The 19,424-nt window shown below is 46.7% G+C and overlaps 1 protein-coding gene across 3 annotated transcripts in view; it reads right to left on the minus strand.

Moving 5' to 3' along the window:
- Mcc (MCC regulator of WNT signaling pathway) overlaps window positions 1-19,424 on the minus strand; it is a 489,620-nt gene that overhangs the window by 17,821 nt on the left and 452,375 nt on the right. For all 3 annotated transcript variants that reach the window (XM_029559747.1, XM_029559748.1, XM_008825253.3), the window contains 4 exons: window positions 17,689-17,872; window positions 7,852-8,086; window positions 4,955-5,161; window positions 1,117-1,214 (listed from right to left, as the gene is read on the minus strand). In XM_029559747.1, the coding sequence (XP_029415607.1) occupies window positions 1,117-1,214; window positions 4,955-5,161; window positions 7,852-8,086; window positions 17,689-17,872 (724 nt within the window). The remainder of the gene's footprint in view (window positions 1-1,116; window positions 1,215-4,954; window positions 5,162-7,851; window positions 8,087-17,688; window positions 17,873-19,424) is intronic.

Below are 19,424 nucleotides of genomic sequence, written 5' to 3' on the forward strand. Positions count from 1 at the left end.
AATTCAAGGACAAACACTCAAACCAGAAACACCAAGTAGTTCTAGGAAGCTAAGACTAAGAAGAAACCCCAGACTCAATACTGCAGGTGAGGAAATAGTTATACACCAGACAAAATAAGATTTGAAAACATCTAATACATGTTCTCACAGAGACACACGAGGATATCACTTCATTTAAAAAGATGATTTCATCACCAAAGTAAAAATTATGTAACTCGAATACCACACTAGGCACAAGTAACCAAAGACTGCAAAACTGAGCTGACAGTTCAACCTCCATGAAATGCTACATTAGAAATACATATAACTATCATGTGCCAATTAAGTGTATAAACATACTGAGAAAAACTCAGTTCTCTGGAACTGCACTTATCTGCCAGGAGGCAACAAGTCACATGCAGCTACTAAGCCAAGAAATGCTGGCTGGTCTGTTCATGGGATGTACTATAGGTATAGAATACATATCAGATTGAAAAGTTATCTGGGGTACATTTGGGTTAAATAAAATGTGACTTTCAAATGAATTTTTTCATGTGGCTACTAGAAAATTTAAATTACTGCTTTATTGGACAGGCAAGTTTTGGTTCCCAGACCACCAGCAATGACAGAAAATTTGACATTAGGCCCTGGGAGACAAGTGTAAATGACAGTGTCTCTTTCTCCTTAGAAAAGAGGAAGAAGAATGTAGAACTGAAATAACAGGGAGATTTCCCAGAACTGAATAAAGACACAAGGCCTCCCACTGGCGAGGGCTACGAATGCTTAAGAAAGCAATCTCACCAAAGATGGCTTCAAGGGGAGGGGGCCTGTTTCATCATCACCATTTATATCATCTAGGAGGTTGTAGCCAATATGACAACACAGCAAAACAGGAAAGAGACATTTTGTTTTACTTGCATATGGAATGATTGCCTATGTATCAACCCCTAACACTCCCTTTTCAAAATGGCAGGGCTTTTCCATTTCTGGCCTGCAAGGTTTGTGCAAAAGTAAAACATACCAGCACTTTCTGTCCAGGTAGGCCCATACAATCCAGAAGAGATGGCGTAAGCAGTCAAGAGAGCGTGACAAAAAGCCTTCACCCTTGAATGTGCAGCGGGCAGGCAGGTTGCTTACCGTCGGATGGCGTTGGCAAACTCTGTAGCCAGCTCACTGTCACTGCTCGTCCTTAGTTCAGCCAATGACACAGCTGGGGAGGCAGCATCAGCACACTCCTGAGGAGAGCAAACATGGTCTTGTCAGAGCTGAAACCCAGCAGCACTTCAGTGCATGCCTCTGCTCAGAGCACACTGGGCAGCAGCCCCATTGCCAGTAGAACCCTCAGACCGGGTGAAGGAAAGCCAGGAGACAAAGCTGTCTCCTCTGCTCCCAGATCTCCCAGTTCCTTCACAGGCTTCCCAGCATGAGGTAAACCCCCGGGGAGCTCTTACTGGGCTGGATTGGTCTAGGCCTGCTATACATAGCTACTCCCTCATCATCAGGAGGACTCTCTCAGAGGCACCCAATTCATGAAGGAGGAAACCAAGGTGCCGAGGTTACTTTGCCTAGTTGCTAGCTAGAAATAGTTGCTAGCTAGAAATGGGCAGATCCAGACTTCAAACCCTGTCTGTCTGACTCCATGAGAGTCTCTTCGGGGGACAAATACATATGAATGTCCTTGCTGCCATATTTTACTCTTTGGGAGAAAACCAATCTTCTCTAGATGGAGGAGCGTTGCTGTATTCCATATAATCATCCAGTCAAGTGAGGAAGAGGAAAATAAGCCCACCCTCCCCCCAACCCCCATGCAGTAGCATCACATAGGGAATCACTATCATGGAAGTTTAACCCTCGTTTGACAGATGAGAAATGAGAGCCCAGAACTCTTGACTCCTAAGAGTTAAGACAGGCAAGCAGTGCCTACACTTTTGCATAAGCTCTACTTTGTGCATGGGCAGATGCAGTGAGCAGCTGCTGTACTACAAAATGAGGTGACTGGGGTGGGGATGAAGGCAGACCCTGATGATGTATGAGCATAACACACATATGTATGGAAACCCTTCTGTGTTCCAGGTCGGAGAATAAAAAGCTTGTGATCTGTTGCAAGAGACGGACTGTAAACAGACAAAGTTGTATCATGATGCATGGTCACATGCTAGATGGTAGGAGGCAAAATCTGCCCACTCTCCTTTTTTTAAAAAAAGCCACCTTTTTCGGAGGCTGGGCAGCAGCTTGGCTAATGCATGCCCTCTATTGTATCCTCCATCTGGGCTGCACCCCTCCAAATAGGTGTCTTCAGAGACCCAAGGCTGCCTGTGACAGCTTATGAAATCTCTCCAGATTCTGTAGCACCCTCACTTTTCAAGCATGGGTGGTGGATGTTAGCATTTCCTAAGATCCCTTAATGACAGGCTCCTTGCCTCACAGTGCTTCCTGCTGAACATATGTGATAATGTCTGTTGCATACAGACAAGAACTGCAGAAAACCTAATGCGATGTGGATAGGAATTAGGAATCAGCTGTGTTGGCTGGAGGGAAGTTTCTTAGGCAGGATCACCCAACTCTCTCTGGAACAGGAGTTGATGTTCTAGACTATATTTGTATACACTAGACCAGAACTGTTTGTCTGTTTTAGAATGAAAAAGGTCAGAAGAATATTTTGTCACAGGCACATGAAATTTAGAAAGCAATAGTAAGCCCCTACTAGAAGACAGGGCCCCTATTCCTATCCAAGTCGTAGTAGGTTTCTGTAGTTATTCTCATATGCAACACCCACTGGTTTCTTTAGGGGAAATGTAGCAGAGTCTGACTGACTGACAAACCTCAAAGCATTTCCTATCTTGTCCTCTCCAGAAAAGTTTGGCCCCTGCTCTAGACTGTTTGCTTCATCTCCAGCAAATAATACCAATCAGTAGTCCAGATTAGACTTTACTGAAACAGTAAATACAGTCAATATTTGAAAGGCATGATAATCAGCTTACTCTAATTGAATTTTATAACCTGAACAACACTTGGTACCCTTAAAAATTAGCTTCTTACTGAGATAGGAAAAAAAAATCATCTGGCCTTTTCAGTCAGGGAAATTTTTGTGCTTTGAAGCCACCGCATAGAACACAGTGCTTCCCAGTCAAATACTAGGAACTGGGAGAAAATGCTTAGTTCCTAGGCTTTTGGCAAGAACTTGGTAAGTCCATCCCACCACACCCTCAGAACACATACACACATAAGATACTGGTTCTCTGTCTTGAGTGGTCTCAAACTGACCAACAAGCTCAAAAGGTCCTGCAAAGATTCTATAGGTATATGGAACAGAAAACACCATCTTCCTAAGCCCTAGGTATGAACACATAAAACAGCACCACATGGTCCACTGCCACCCCCACAAGGCCCTTGCCCAAGCACTGCTGCACTTGGCATAGCAATTTTCCAGATTCTAAGCTGTACACCCCAGCCCTAACCTCACTGCTGAACTCTCTCCTTGATTCCTCACTGCCCTCAGGAGAACACTGCAGGCTCACCCTTCCAGTCAACATATTGACTCCTTGCTCTCTGGGTCTCTGCAATGTGCACTTTGATGGCCTCTCTTCAATCCACTTCAAAACCCCTCTCCCTATTAGGTTCTAGCTCAGAAGTTCATTTCTTCCAGAAAAATTCATTATGAATCCCCTGATCTGGAGTCTATGTCTAGATTATGGCCTCTCATGGCACTGAAAGTTGATCTTTACACTTAAGCATCCTCTAACTGTACTGTGAACATGTTGGCCCATCTGCCTTGATATAAATTCCTGGAGGACAACAGCATACCTCAGTCCTACCATGCTGTGAATGCCTAATCACAGTCCTCAAGTGAATAGACGGATGCAAAACTCCAGAGCCTCAGGATGCCTGGCTTGGCAGAGTGGCGTGCTGTGTGCTCCCTGGGCTCATCTGCGAGCCAGGTGGGGAAAGCTGACGCAGCAGCTGTTTTGGGAAACAGGCTTCAGATTTCTTAGCTACTTAGGAAGCAAAAGTTCACACCACACAGCACCAGTGCTGTTCCTTCCTTCCTAGGTACACACCTTTCCTGGAGATGCCCCTAAATTTGTGCTGTGAGAAGCCATGTACAAGATCAGCAAGTCAGCATATGTTTGCAAGTCCTGAATCTGAAATACACTGAGGTCAGAAGAAGCTTGCATACTAGGAACAGAAAATATGATACAATGAATACATAGTGCCGCAGGGTGAGGGCTAGAATTCATTAGGGTTCAGAGCCGCTGCCCAGCCCCCACGCGCCTTCTTTCAGTGCAGCATACGGAATGATAGAATGAGCTTGGATTCCAGTAAAAACACCTGAGGGGTGTGGGGAGGCTGATGGGAGTGTGAGTTTGCAAACATCTACTACCAGAACGCCAGTCTCTGAGGATATATACTTTGTAATGGAAGGCTTCCCTCCCCGCTTCCCTGCCCTTAAGGCAGCTTCCTGCTCACAGTCCCACTCACAGGAGGAGTAGGGGAGCAATGTTGCAAGTGCACCTGTTGGCCAGGTGTGGTTTAAGCCTGATGCTCTCATTTTTAGTAGCAAGACCCCTCACTTTTGTGGAACCTTACTGTCCTCATGTCAATGCAGATAAACATTCCTTCCTCAGAGACATGAAACTTAAGGGAGGTAACAGACATAATGACTGGGATGTAAGTACCAGTAACTCAACCCAGTGATAGCCATAATGGGAAATAACTGGAAGGCAGAAGAGGCCACTGGACCCGGACACAGACCACTCTGGTAAGGCTGTGATGTGTAAAAAATGTTTAAAGTAGAATATGAGGAGGGATGCGGATGGATTTGCTTTCCTTTCACATAAAGTGGTATCCTCTTTATGACCTGCGGTACCTAGGCAAACAAGGCAACTGAAGCAACACAGTGGTGAGTGACAGCCCAAGGTAACCAGGTAGGAAGTATGGCCTGTACTGAGGGCTTCCTGTGCCATCCCAGCCCCACCTTGCCAGGCTTCTCTTTGCCACTGCTGCTGGTGGAGCTGAGAGACCGCATCCGCTGTTCCTTCTGCTCCTCCACCTCAGACTTGAGGTGCTCGATGTGCACCAGGTAGGCTTGCTCCTGTGCCTCCCTCGTGCTCAGCTTCAGCTCCAGGGCCTTCTTTTCCTTCTCCAGAAGATACAGCTGTGCCTTGAGCTCGGCCATCTCTTCCTACAAAACAAAGCACACGAAGCGAATGAGAAGCCACTGCGTGCCGCCAGGGATGCCATGCCAAGTGTGTGCAGAGGGACACCTGCCTAAACCCATGGGCCCACAGAACAAGTATCATTCAGAAGCTGGAGACGCAACGATTGTCTCCACATATCAGAAAGGCTGATGGCTGGACAAAAAGCAAGTGCTTTGTCATTCTGAGGACTGGAGTTGAGATTCAAGGATAGAAATCACAGGTAAGAAGATTTTGCTTCAATATAAGGAAAATTTTTCAAACTGCTATTAGAATCCCAGTTTTGCTGGAAACCAGTTTTCTGGCTTGGAGAGGCTGAGTTGCATCCACCCAGAGTTGTAAAGGAAACATCCCTATGTACTGGAAGTGACTCAGCATTTATGGGAACAGAATAAGTAACTTGAATATGTAAAACTAGAAAGCAAGTATTTCAAACAATTAAAGGGGTAAAGGAACAGGACTTTTAATGAAAGGGCAGGACATTCAAAAAGAAGAGTGGATTTTAAAATATCTTATTTATTATTTTTATTTTATGTGTATGAGTGTATTGCCTGCATGTAAGTGAGTGCACCCGTGTCGTGCAATGCTGTGGAGGTCGGAAGAGGGCTTCGGATTCCCCTGGAACTGGAGTTAAGGAGGTTAAGGACGGCTCATAGCCACCATGTGGGTGCTGGGAATCGAACCTGGGTCCTCTGCAAGAGCAGTCAGTGCTCTTAACCACTGAGCCATCTCTCTAGCCCCAAGAGTGGATTTTAAAAGGAACATCACCTAGAGCTGAGTGGTATTTACAAATACCATGTCACAAGTCAAAAAGCACACAACTGATTTTTCCAGCATTTATACTCTGGAACAGAATGGTGAATTCCAATACAGTCCACTGGCTAACAGATTTGTATAGGTAAGCACACATTGATGAACACAAGGGGGAAAAAGAAGGGGCTGATGGTCAGCCTTCCAGGCGCACACAGGATGAGACCCAAGGAAGAATGTGGGCAATCGCTACCCTGGGTGCTCAGATCCATGTCACGGGCTCTCCTCGGCTTCTCATAATTTCTTCACTTTCAGAAAATTTCCAAGATGCGTAAATTTTATTTCCAAGTGGCAAAAGGTACATTAGAGCTTTATTCCACAAAAAAAGTCTTTCCCTGGCAAGAATAACACTGAATTTGTCACACCACATATTGGCCAAACTATAAAGGAAATAGGTAGTCTTTGGCCAAAGGAAATATGATGTTTGGAATAAATAATGGAAAAGTTGGTTAATGGGCTAATGAGTCATGGTAGAGGGTGCAAGAGTACACAAAAGAAGGCCCGAAGAAGAAAAAAGTCACTGCGATTATGGACTCAAGGCTAAGCTCATGGGCAGTCAGGAGAATTCAGCCAGTGTGGTGTGAGAAGACAGAATGAGCTGAGTGGCTGGACAGAGATGGCAAGTTGGAGGTGGTGGAATCAGCAAGGGACACTTGGATTCTCACATCTGTTCCCACTGCCCTGTGTCTTCTCAAGTTTTATCCAGACTCAGTGCCAGCAGCTGAGAGATGAGTGTTCTAGGCAGGGTCACCATGTGGGTGACATGAGTGTTGCTGTCCCATCTCTAACTACAGCTGGGACTTCTTTCTTGAGATAATGCTAGACCCAATGGGAGAGTAACATTAGGACCAACTATCTCAGTGTCCCCTTAACTCCTTCAGCCTTCAAATCCTAATCAGATTGAAACCTGGTACCCAAACAACCCCTCATGCCTCAACTCCAGGGATCAGGGACACAGAATCTAAGACTGAGAAAGTTGGACCTCTATTCATAGGGCAGTAGAGTTTAGAGAGCAGATCTGGAAACAAGAGTCCCCGCCCCCAATTTCCCGTTACCCTTGGGATCCACAGGGCCGGGAAACCCAGTTCGGAGCTGACTGAGGACGTACCGGAACTGCTCCAAGCAAGTCCCTCCCTGTTGTGGGTCTGCTGAGATGCAGGGTAAATTGAGACGAAAGGATGACAGCTTAACTACTTTCCAATGAAGAACACTGGCTTCCCAAGGAAGTTGCTTCTGCTGCTCTCGAAATGTTGTCAAGTAATTCAGCCCATGGTCAAGGAGCCAAGAGCTCAGTGGGCACCATCCTGAACCTCTCTGCTAACTCTAAAAAGACGACATGAGATCTGCGCAGACTTACAAGGCCCCTCAGGGTAGCAGGGAAGCAGGGACTTTTGCCTGCTGCTGCATCTGGCCTCACCATGGTATATCCCTCCCTGCTCTAGCTCCCACTAGCATGGGTGACCTGATGAGGACTTTCTAGCATTGTATGAGATCTGCGCAGACTTACAAGGCCCCTCAGGGTAGCAGGGAAGCTGCTCTAGCTCCCACTAGCATGGGTGACCTGATGAGGACTTTCTAGCATTGCTGAGATCAGGGGTCATCATGGTATAGATCTGATGTGGCCTCTCTTAGAGGCAGGCATTAGGCTGGGATACTCCACAGCATCCTCTGCAGTTCAACTGCCCCTCCAAGAAAGTCCCACCTGTGTGACCCCCAGACAAACTGAAACCATCCTCTGTATAGCTAGAGCTGAATCTCCTCTGGACAGAGGTAAACTATAGGTTGATCTCTCATCTGCTGGCCCACTCTCAGAGCCCTGTGGGAGCTACCTTTATTGTGGGTCCAGCAAATTAAACCGGCAGCCCACCTTCATAGCCATCAGTTCCTGCATCAGTACAGCATTCTCTAGGTCCAGCCTCTGGCTGTCCCCTCGTGGCTTGACGTCATAACTGAGTGGATCAATGTGGATGCTTTCCAGCTCCAGCATGGTCAGCTTGACTGCAGCTCTGTCATTCTTGAGCTGCTGGATATAATCCTTCAGCCTTTGCTCATCTTCTTTAGTGAACTCTGTGTCGCAACTGCTGGCTGTAGAGCTGGTTGTGCTGAGAAGGAAACAGAAACACCACATTTCCAAGTCATCACCACTAGATCTTGTCTCGTTACCTCTCTGTCCAACATGATTTAGGTGGCAGTCAAAAATAACAACAGGGACTGGAGAGATGGCTCAGTGGTTAAGAGCACTTGCTGCTCTTGCAGAGGACCTGGGGTTTGGTTCCCAGCACCCACACAGGTAACAACCATCCATAACTCTAGTTCCAGGGGAATTCAACACCCTCTTCTGTCCTCCACAGCACTGTTCGACACAAGTGCACTTACATACATGCAGGCAATACATTCACACACATAAAATAGAAATAATAAAATATTGTTAAGAATAACAAAAAGACCCCACAAAATTCCCCAAGAAAACAAATTTCATAGCAGAGGATACTGAAAGAACCTTTCAGTTAAGAAGTAATGATAAATAATAAAAAAACATTTCAGATGTTGTAGACTAAAATAATTCTAAAATAATAACTCCTCAGAAGTAAAAAGACACACATGCAAAGCTGTTTCCTGTAATGTGATCTAAGATAAAGTTTAGCACATAATGGTACATTATCAAAAAGGATCAGACCATGTGGCCATTATGAATAATTATGACAATGGTAGACATAGTTTACATGAGAAAATGGGATGAATAATGACGTAAATCTAATAAAAGCAGGTGACATGTGGACAGGACTTTTAAAAAGAAGCCAAAAGGGCTGGAGAGATGGTTCAGTGGTTAAGAGCGCTGGCTGCTCTTATAGAGGACCGGGGTTTGGTTCCTAGCTTTCACATGGCAGCTAACAACCACCCATAACTCCAGTTCCAGGGGACCAGATACCCTCTTCTGCCATCTACGGGCACTGCACTGATGTAGTACACTTTCAGACATGAAGCTCATGCACTTAAAATAAAAATTACACACAAAAAGAAGCTGAATAACAAAATGCCTATAGCACGACCTAAACTATGTGTGTACACATGCACTCATAAACACACATGAAAACTTGAAGCAAAGATTCTAAAAGTGATGTGTGGCACTGCTCCTTATTATACAAAGAAAAATGGGTGTACTGCAACAGCATGTGCCAGTGGGTGTCTCCAGGCTTCCATAGCCTGTGCTTAGTGTCCTCGAGAAGACTCAAGCCATTGGCAGCCCAAGTTGCATGGTGACTGGGCAGGCCCTGCCAGACTTGAGGAGTACCCAGCTGAGCCCTGGGCCCGTGGTGGCCCAAGAGGGTTTCTGAAATACCAAACCACCATGGAAGGGAAACTCAGGCAGTTTTGGTGAGCTGTCCTCATTGGCTCAGAATGAGACCCACAGCAGTTTCCCTGTTTCCACTGTTCCTTCCTTCCCATAACTCAGTGCTACTAGAACTGGCTAGGGATTGATGGCAAAAGAGCAAGCAGGGCCCATGCAACTCTCAACAAATCAGGCCAGACTGGCATTGTCATTTCTGTTATTATAGACTGGAGGCTCAAGTTAAGAGACATGGAGTAGCTTGCTGAATCATATGGCTGCAAAGCAGTATGAGAAACCATGTGGAACCTTCTCACTCCATAGTTCTGTGCCCTTCCCAAGACTTTTGTAGCAAGAAGCTATCTAGGAGTCGGGAGTGGTCACTACCAGCTGCCATCCTCACCTTACACTGAAATAAGGGAAATGGGTATAAGGCCCCCAACTCAGCCAGGGCAGTTCCACATATAGCACATTACTAAAAAGACACAGCCAGATGCAATAGCTCATGCTACTCAAGAGACCACAGCAGATAACCTCAGTCTAGGGGTTCAAAGTCAGCCTATGCAGCATAGTAAGATCCTGTCTCAGAAAAGAAGAGGATATAAGAAAAGAAAACAAGGTTTGCAGGGAGAGAAGAGAGCGACAAGTACACTGGCACCCTGCTGCTCATCTGACCATCCTCATGAGGCAGAGGCCACCTAGCAGTTGGGATGCCTTCACGTCAGAGAACAGCTTCTAGGATGGGAAACTCCTGAGCACCAAATCTCTTTGGGAGGCTTTACTTGCTTTGCCCCTTGGGACAGTAAGGAAGCCACTGGGAGATGAGGAGAGTGAGATGGGCATGACCACCAGACTGAATACCTCTCCAGCACTGGGAGGGGAGCTAAATGTGCCATCTGGGCTGGGCCACAGTGCCATGGTACTGTGAATAAGAGGCATAGGGAATGCAAAATGGGGACAGGGTTATAGCCAGAAAGGCCTGCATGCTAACAATGCAATCTAGTAGACCTGAAGAGGTGAGGAGAGTTCCATGGATATTTGGAGGGAGGCTGACCGGGGCAGAGAACACAGCAAATGCAAAACTCCCTAGCAGTGCGTTATGGCTGGTGCAGAGTTGGCCAGGGTGTGGCAGAAGAGCTGGCCACAGGATGTGCAGAAGGAGGCAAGGTGCTGTGTCATCTAGAGGTCTAAATGGGTGGTGTCTTCTCTAGAATTAGAACGGACATCATTAGAGGGCTTGTAAGAGGAGCCCTGGCCTGCCTTACATGTCTGCAGGATCTCCTTGGCCTCTCCCTGAGGTAAGATACAGGGAGGCTGGGGCAGCAGCATGGAGGTCCCTGGGGGGTCCACAATAACAGTTCTGGGAGAGATGACAAAAGCCTGGAATAGCTGTGAACAAAGAAAGTGCAAAGTGGGGGAAGGATAAAAATGGCGAGTTATCACTATTGTGTTGAGCTGTATTTTAGAAAGGATGAGAAGGAAGAAGGAATACCGCCTACTGCCTCCCTGCAGGACATCCTAGGTGCTACGTCAAAAGAACATGTGACTTGAAGGCACATCAGAGCCAGATGGACCCACAGCGTACAGCACTGGGTGCATTAGAGGGAGAGCACTGCTTAACTGGAGGGACGCACCTGCCCATGGTGGCAAAACTGCCTGCCTACAGTTCTGTGGTACAAGTGAAGTGCCACACACGCAGATGCCTTCAGGAACAACTCACCTCCATACACTGTCAATGCGGACAGAGGGACAGAAGGCTAATGCTCTCCAGATGAATGAGCAACAAAATTAAAGCAAACTCAGTTGACAGCATTGTTCCCAAGGCATTCCACAGAGCGGAGGGTGGGGATGTTCCTAGGAGCTCAGTGTTTACACAGCCAGGCAGGAGGGCAGTTGGGAGGAGGTCTCAGCCTTAGGAATGAAATCTTTCCCAGTAACACCTTTACTCAGGCGCATGGTTAACTTAGAACCCTAGGCTTTCCTTTCATTAAAAATTGGTTTACGAAACTTCAAGTGCACAGAAATACACAGAGATTAACCAATACCCATGTGCCTGCCACCCACATGGTTGTATTATCTCCAGACTACTAATTTTAGTACAATGATATTGATAATTAAAGCACACCTTTCTAATGTTCATTTAAAATAGAAGTTCAAAGAACACTAAAAGCTAAAGCTCTCTAGCTATTCAGCCTAAACTAAAGGGAGAGTTTAACAGCAGATTTTTCTCTTTCATAGCCTTAATCTTCCCTTGCCAGTTCTCAAGGGTCCTATACTGGTGGCTTCAGTCTCACCTGGGCACTTGTTAGGATGCCACTCCCTTCCCCCCAAGGCCTACAGGGTTAGGAACTCTGGGAACGGTGGCCAATGATCTGTGCCTTAATACAGATGCTGATGTTTTATGCCTACAACAAAGACAACAGTGGGTGTAAAATTAGCAGATATGTCCTCACAGGTAATTGGCTGTCCTCACATCTTTCTGCTATGTCCCGAGTTGCTCTGATGCATGCTGGTGATTGCCAGCAGCCCTCTGAAATCTATCAGACCTGGATCATCTTCCTGTGGCATGCCCTAGCCTATGGCCCAGAAGGAACTGCCTAGCCTCTCCTGCTTCAGTAAAAAGGAGTACTGATGGCTCCTACCTCACAGAGTGTGGGAAGGAGATAATGGTCCTGAAGAAGCAGGATTAGTTGATAATGCCACCCAGCACATTCTGGGCAAGGAGCAAAGACAAAGGCTACTTTCCTGACAGCTGGGTCAGTAACCACACACCACCAGACTCAGTGGCCCCAAAGGGGTCGGTCACCTGCTGCCATTCAGGAAAGGGTCAATGGCTCCATTGACAAGAAGCCAGTGCTCAAAGACCTTTAGAGAGTATCTAGAACACTCTAGGAACAGATGAGTGGGCAGGGTATTGAGTTTCTTCACCCTCTAGGGCCTGGAGTTGATGCCTGGCCAAGAAGGAAAGCTTTGGTTTCACTGTCTTTGCTACTTGTGAAGAACAAAGGGAAAAAGATCTCTTTCCACAAATCTTACCCTGTTGGGAGTTCAGAGTTTCTACTGCTCCTACACAGAGGAAAGCTTAATTTCAAGGCAACTACCAAAGCCCACAGCCCCACCAGCCTCTCTCTCTCCCTTCTAGGACACCAGCAGGGAGCAGATCAGGCGAAGTTAATTACAATTCTGCTTCATGCCCTTAATGTTCCAAGGCACAATATGATTATGATGATGGTAAAAGGAGGAGAAGCCGCTGGCCTTTCCTCTGGCCTCCTGAGGGCTGCTTTCGGCTGCCGGGCGAGGGCTAAGTCATCCATTACCTCTCCCAGATTGGAACGCAGGATGAGCTCAGCTGTCACAGGGAATAAATCACTTTCTGCAGGCGGCCTGATTCTTCCTCTCCGGGACTGGAGCCTGGGGGTGCTCCGAGAGCGGGATGAAGAGAAGGCTGCTGATGAAGCTGGTGCTCGGCTACACATTTGCATTTTGCTCAGGTTTTCTGAGGAGCTAAGCAAGACCCCGGGTTTCTTTGGTGATCCTCTGCCCTGCTGGAGCTCCCAGCATCACAGCTCACTCTGCAACCACTATCTGCCAGAACATTTTGCCACAAACTTATTGCTCAAGTTCTGGCTGTAGCTCCCAAGAGAAGGTGTAAGGATACCAGGCTCCAGACAATCTGCCCTCTACCTACCCTGCCTGCTATTGGGCACACTATTCAAACTAGCGCGAGATGTTGAACACCATCTCTTCTGTTCCTTAGCACCAGGTCCCATCTTTGCCCTCCTGCTCATTAGAAGAGCCACGTGGTCCCACCTAGCCATGGCCACTGGCTTTTTCTTTAAAAAAAAAAATTATTATTTTATTATTTTTTTTATGTGTATGAGTATATTGCCTGCATGTGTGTGAGTGCACGCATGTCATGCACTGCCACGGAGGTCAGAAGAGGGCTTCGGATTCCCTTGGAACTGGAGTTAAGGACGGTTCGTAGCCACCATGTGGGTGCTGGGAGTTGAACACGGGTCCTCTGCAAGAGCAGTCAATGCTCTCACCACTGAGCCATCTCTCCAGCCCCACAGTGGCTTTTTCTTATGCCATCAAGAAAATCAGCTAGCTACATATATAAATGCAGGTGGTGTGTTGTTTTTCTGTTATCTGGGGAAAGCTGTCTGCATCAGGGAAGAGAATGCCAGCCATGTGTATAGCCACAAAACTAGACATAGAACATGGATGTACTCACCTGTAGGCTCTGCTGCTGCTCAGGGGTACTGTAGCCCTCTGCCCCAAGCCAGGCATGGGTATATGGCCTGGCCTGATACCCTTCCAACAGAGCCCCCCCCCACCTTTTTATTTGGTCTTTTTGAGACAGGGTCTCCCTGTAGCCCCAGCTGGTCTGGAATTTGCTACGTAGACCAGACTAGTCTTGAAATCACAGAGATCCGCCTGCCTCTGCCTCGGGAGTACTGGGATTAAAGGCATACACCACCTCGCCCAGCCAGAGACCCCTTTTTATTTAAACTATGTTAGCATGTATCTGTCCTTTGCAACACAAACTTTAATTTATAAAAAGAAACACAGTTTCATTAGTGGAATCCTGCCCCAAAGTACTCCCAGTGTCATTCATGGTGATGATTCCAGTGTGGAAAACTGTTACTTTGGGTACTGTGTATTTTGCAATGCTAAGATTTTAATGATTTTAAAACTGGGCATTCAACTCAAGTGAATCCAAAGTTATGTCTTAAAGGAAGAGAAAAGCTCTGAAAACCTTTAATATTGCTACTGTAGTCTCATGAACCCAGAAGGTAGGTGTGAAGGACACGGATCAGTGTACCATCCTGTCCAGGAATGTCTTAGCTGGATGCTGGCACTTACACTAATAAGCATTAATCCCCAGCATTTTGGACATGGTCTCCTAAGACTTGAACAAAACACCTCTCTTTTTCTAAAACATGACATTAAAACAGCCAGATCTAGTCTGACTCTCATTCCCTGAAGCTCACTGATGGTGGTGGGAGAAGCCTGCCCTAACTGGATAGCAGTTCCAAGCCACCACCTTTTCAACAGACAGCATTCTACTGCTCTAAACCATCCTTTCTGCCCCTGAAACTTTATCAGACTAGCACAGAGGAGGAGAGCCAGGCACTTCTGGTGCTCTGCTGTCTTCCATGACAACTTGGGGATCGTGCCAGGCAGCACCTAGCTGCCTGAGGCATGGGGAGGCTGGCAGCAAGACTGAGGTGTTACCCTCCACTCATTGCTCACCACTGTGCCTACTTTCTGCAGAAACAGAAGAGTGGCAATGATAATTTCGAGGAGTGTGTACTTGCTGTGGTTTTTCTGTCCTTCAGTGGATGTGGGTCAGTGAATACGCAGAAAGCACAGTGCTTCTGTCTTTCAGTGGATGCAGGTCACAGAATATGCAGAAAACACAGTGCTTGACAGAAGGGGTAGGCTGCTGGAGAATTCCTATCTTCACCTGCCAACAATTCAGTCCATTTGCCTCTGTGCCATGGTAAGCTGATAAAGCTATCTGGGCACTCCACATCACCTATTCTATCCACTAAGACAATTATGCTTTCTGATAACCAGTGGCTATCATTTTTTCAAATGAAATTTTTTTCTTTTATGCTGAGCTCCTGCCAACAGTATCATGCAAATTCTCCTAGCTGGGTAACTACCCCTCAGCTGCTTCTTCCTAAAGCCATTAACCCTCCTGTCCTCAGGAACTGCCAGATGCCTCCAGGGACCAATACTCCACATTCCTTTCCTGAGACCCTGAGCAGCTGTGGCAGACACCCTGACTGGAGATTGCTCTGCCAGGTGGTTACAGTGGGAGGAAAGGGGATTAACAGAACCACATAAAGCTCCTTGTCCTTCTTTTTCATAAACTTTTATGGGGCACCGCCTGAGCCAGAATGCCAAGACATAAAATGCTGAGAATATTGTAGTCTCATGGTTGGGGGCTTTGTCCTGAACCCAGGTTTAATAAAAACACTCAAACTGTGTCTGGATCAATGATTATATAGAGCCATATGAGTGCCCTGTGTGGGGTTCTTCTATACCTGCTAAGAACGTCTGACAGGGCAGGAGGGAGGAATCAAGTTTCGGTGGAATCAGAGTTAAAGGCCTCTGTGTTTGATGGAAGACCCACCTGACACCAAAACTACTTCAGGGGCTATTCTATGTATGCATAGTATGTGTGTGGGTGCTGGTGGGCGTGGGCATGCACATGCACACGCACATGCATGGGTGTGCATATGCAGAAGCTAGAGGTTGACACAGGGTGTCTTCCTTGATTGTTCCACCTTATAAATTCATCTAGTTAGCCAGCTTTGCCCCAGAGATCCCCTACTGGGATTATTATAGGTGGCCCATCACACTCACTCAGCATTCACATGGGTGCTGGGGAATCTGAACTCTAGTCTTCATACCTGCACTGCAAGTACTTTACCTGTTAAGTCATCCCCTAGCCCTAAAAGAACTTTTGGGGGGGTATTTTTGAGACAGGGTCTCCCTGTAGCCCCTGCTGGCCTGGAACTCACTGCATAAACAAGGCCCCTGGAACTCACTGCGTAAACAAGGCCCCTGCGTAAACATGGCCCCTCCAGCCTCTGCCTCCCAAGTGCTGGGACTAAAGGTATGTACCACCACGCCCAGCAAGGCCATTCTTTAGTAAGCTCATTTTTGAAAACAGAAATTGTGTCTAGACTTATCTGAACCTATAGAAATACAGCATCAAAATTTAAGTTTCTCAAGAAAATGTTAAAAAAAAAATCAAGCTCACTTATACATTAAATTACCTTCTTTAACAAATATTCAAAATCAGATCTCTACCGGCAGATGGCTAGAAAAACTGTCCTCACTTTTGAATGACTCCAAAAATTGTCTCTGACTCAGATTAAAACAAAATCTTCTTGGAGGAAGGGAGATGTGTGTGGACAATGTTCAGCACAGATCTCCTAAACTACTGATTCATATATTTCCTACTAACCCAATTCTTAACATGTACTAATTCAAGAGAAGAGCGCCACTGACAACCTGGGCAGGTCATCTCTATTTAAACAAACATGGAAATTGCACTTTATAAGCACCTGGAAACATCATTGAGCAGGAAATGTGTTTTCTGTTTTTCAAAAGGGGAATTTGGTTTTAAAGGAAAAGAAACACTTACAATCTGTGTGCCACTAAATAAGACAATTGTTGCTTGGAGTTGGGAGGAAATAAGCCCCTTGTCCTTGTGGGCAGCTAGCCAAGTAAGACTGGGAATGTGCCCTCTCCTGGAACATGGGGCCGATCCTGGAACATGGGGCCGAGTGTAGGCATGTGGAAGCCCTGAAGCAGATGACTGGGTCCTAGTAGGAGAAGGGAGTACTAAATTGTTCTCAGGCACCAAGAAAACATCAGTACTTGTCCTTTGGCATTTGATAGTCCATGAATCCTTATGTGGTTCCTGTCACTCTGTGTGTTATAATCTTATGGGCCCACTGTGGAGGAGTAGAAGGAACACCATGCTTGCTGATGAAGCTCTAGATTTCCCTCTTAGCAGGATGTGATCTTAACGTAAGTCACTTATGCATCTCTGAGACAAGTTTTGCTGACCTGTGAAAATGGGGTAAGTTACTCCTGCCTTTTACCATCTGGAAATCCTGTAAAAATCTCTTAACAGAGTACCTTCGAGTTTGACAACTGGCACTCAAAAAGAAGACATTACTGCCTTTATCAGTGGCAAGAAAGGGGAAAATAACTAAGAGACACTTCATTCTGGTGCTCTGCCCCCATCCAAAAGATCAAACAGCACCACTGGCTGTGCTTGGGGTGGCCTGCTGTTCTCCTCCTCATCTAAGTGCCCACTTATTCACATATGATAAATTTGACCTCAGGTTCATGATCAAGTGCCTGCTAAGCAGGTGCTGTAAATGCAACCTCACTTGATAAAAGAGATGAAAAAGTAGGTGCTTGCCATAGAAGAGCTTTTGAAGGACAGGGGTACAAGGAGAGAGAAGAGTCTAGAGCAAATACGAAGAGGCCTGTGTCTTGCAGCAATGAGCTTTAGCCACTCCAAGTAAGTCCTGGAAGTCAAGAATAATAATGAAACAGACAACAGTACAGGGCGAGGCGCGCTGGACAGAGAGATAGATGGGCTTGCTCCATGTCTACCACATTCTAGAGGCCTGCCTCTCTCCTTTGCGGTTTCCACACAGGCCAAACAAGAAAGCCCTTCTTTGTGCTGCTCTGCCTCCTTGGATAGAACAGGCTGTAATCCTGAAGCAGTTCTGCCTTACCCAAGCCACACAGTTCCCCAAAGTGGGGCCTGTGAAGCTAAGCCCAGGGAGAAGGTGACAAGCAACCAGGGAAGCCTCAGGGCAGAGCACCACGCAGTACCTGGTGTGGCTGTTGGAGGACAGGCTCTCCCAGGGCTGCACGCTGCAGCCAGCCACAGCAAAGGCTCCCCCACAGCTGCCATCCAGCTTCATAAGCAGGGCTTTGGCGGCATTCTCAGCTGTCTTCCGGCAGTCATGGGCCCGCTTGAGCATCTGAGTGATATTCTCATCCCCTGACTGGTCTCCTACAACACAGAGAAGCCAAGGGGTTAATCGACACAGGTGTGAGTCAGGTAAGCCCAGGCTGTGCTTATGTAACTGAAGCTCAGTTACTGAGGGCTGGAGTGGACAGTGTGTGGAAGAACTGGCAGTGGCCAGCCAGTGAGAAGGCCTGCACTCTGGGCTGGCTTAGTCACTGAGCAGCTGAACTTGGGAAAGCATTCCTCTGTGTGGGCTCATGGTCCTCATGGACAGTACAATCTCCAGTCAGCTTCCAGCTCTAATAGGCCAGCTTTCTAAATTTCCAGGCTACTGGCATTTCCCCCGACTCAGGTGCACATCTCCTGTGTGAATGAGGGCAGGGAGAAACTGGGGCAAACTGCCACATCTCTAGATGCCCACAGCATTGTCGAAACAAGTGGTTCACATGAGCAAGCGCTCAGGATTCACCTCGCATTTTCCATACCAATACTATTCCTCTGAGCTTAGCAAAGGTGGCCGACTCAGAAGCTGGATGACAGGGCTGGGGTATCCCTGGCAGGCAGTGAAGTCAGCCCCTGCTCAAGATATTCGCGTTCCTGACGTGTTTTTAAAAACGGTAAGGGCAAAGGCAGAACTATACAGACGTTATAAAGCCCAGCAGGGGGCTAGAAATGGTTCTGTCAGTGAAGTGCCTGTGACATAAGCAGGATGACCTGAGTTCAGATCACCAGTATCTACACAAAAGGTGGGTGTAGTGGTACACACCTGTAATCCCAGCACTGGGGAGAAGTGGGGGAGGACACAGGCAGACCCCTGGTGCTCACTGGCTTGCCAGCCTAAGCAAATGTTTGTGTTCCAATTTCAGGGAAAGAACTTACTCAAAAAATAAAGTGGGACAAGATAGAGGCAGACACTCTGCGTCAACCTTGGCTTCACGGGCATGCCGCACATACAACAGCACGCACACACATACACACGCTCTCACACACACACATATACATGCACATACACACTCAATGGTAAAGCATTTGCCCGCCTTGTAAAATGGCCTGTGTTGAAACCATAAAACTAAAAACCAAAAACACTTGTTCTTAAGGGTTAGGAAAATGGGGGTAGGAAAGAGAGGAACAAGTAGTCAGAGTCCAGAGATTGTTAAGGCATCGCAACTACCATGCATGGAATATATGTTATGATGCTACCATGATGGGTACATGTCATTGTTGATTTGTCCACATTCGTGGCCTCTCTAACACCGAGTGAACCCTAATGCAAGCTGTGGACTTTGGATAATAATAATGTGCCATGCAGATTCATCAGTTACTGGGAATGTGGGAGGCTGCGCCTGTGCATGGGGCATCTCTGCACCTTCCTCTCAACCTTGCTGTGAACCTAAAACTGCTCTAAAAAGTAAAGTCTTCACAACAATACAAAAACTGTGTTGGTCAAACAAGCCACTGGTGTGCCATCCATAAAATACAGACCCATGTTTCTTCTAATAAAAATTTGAATCTTGACCCTTAAAAAAGCATAAATGTAGTTAGGTCAAGTGGACAGGAGTTGAGGTACACTCATTTTCTCCACCCTTTCAAATCTATT

Source organism: Nannospalax galili, unplaced genomic scaffold (genome assembly GCF_000622305.1).
Source record: "Nannospalax galili isolate Female #2095 unplaced genomic scaffold, S.galili_v1.0 scaffold128, whole genome shotgun sequence".
In the NCBI taxonomy this organism is placed as follows: domain Eukaryota; kingdom Metazoa; phylum Chordata; class Mammalia; order Rodentia; family Spalacidae; genus Nannospalax; species Nannospalax galili.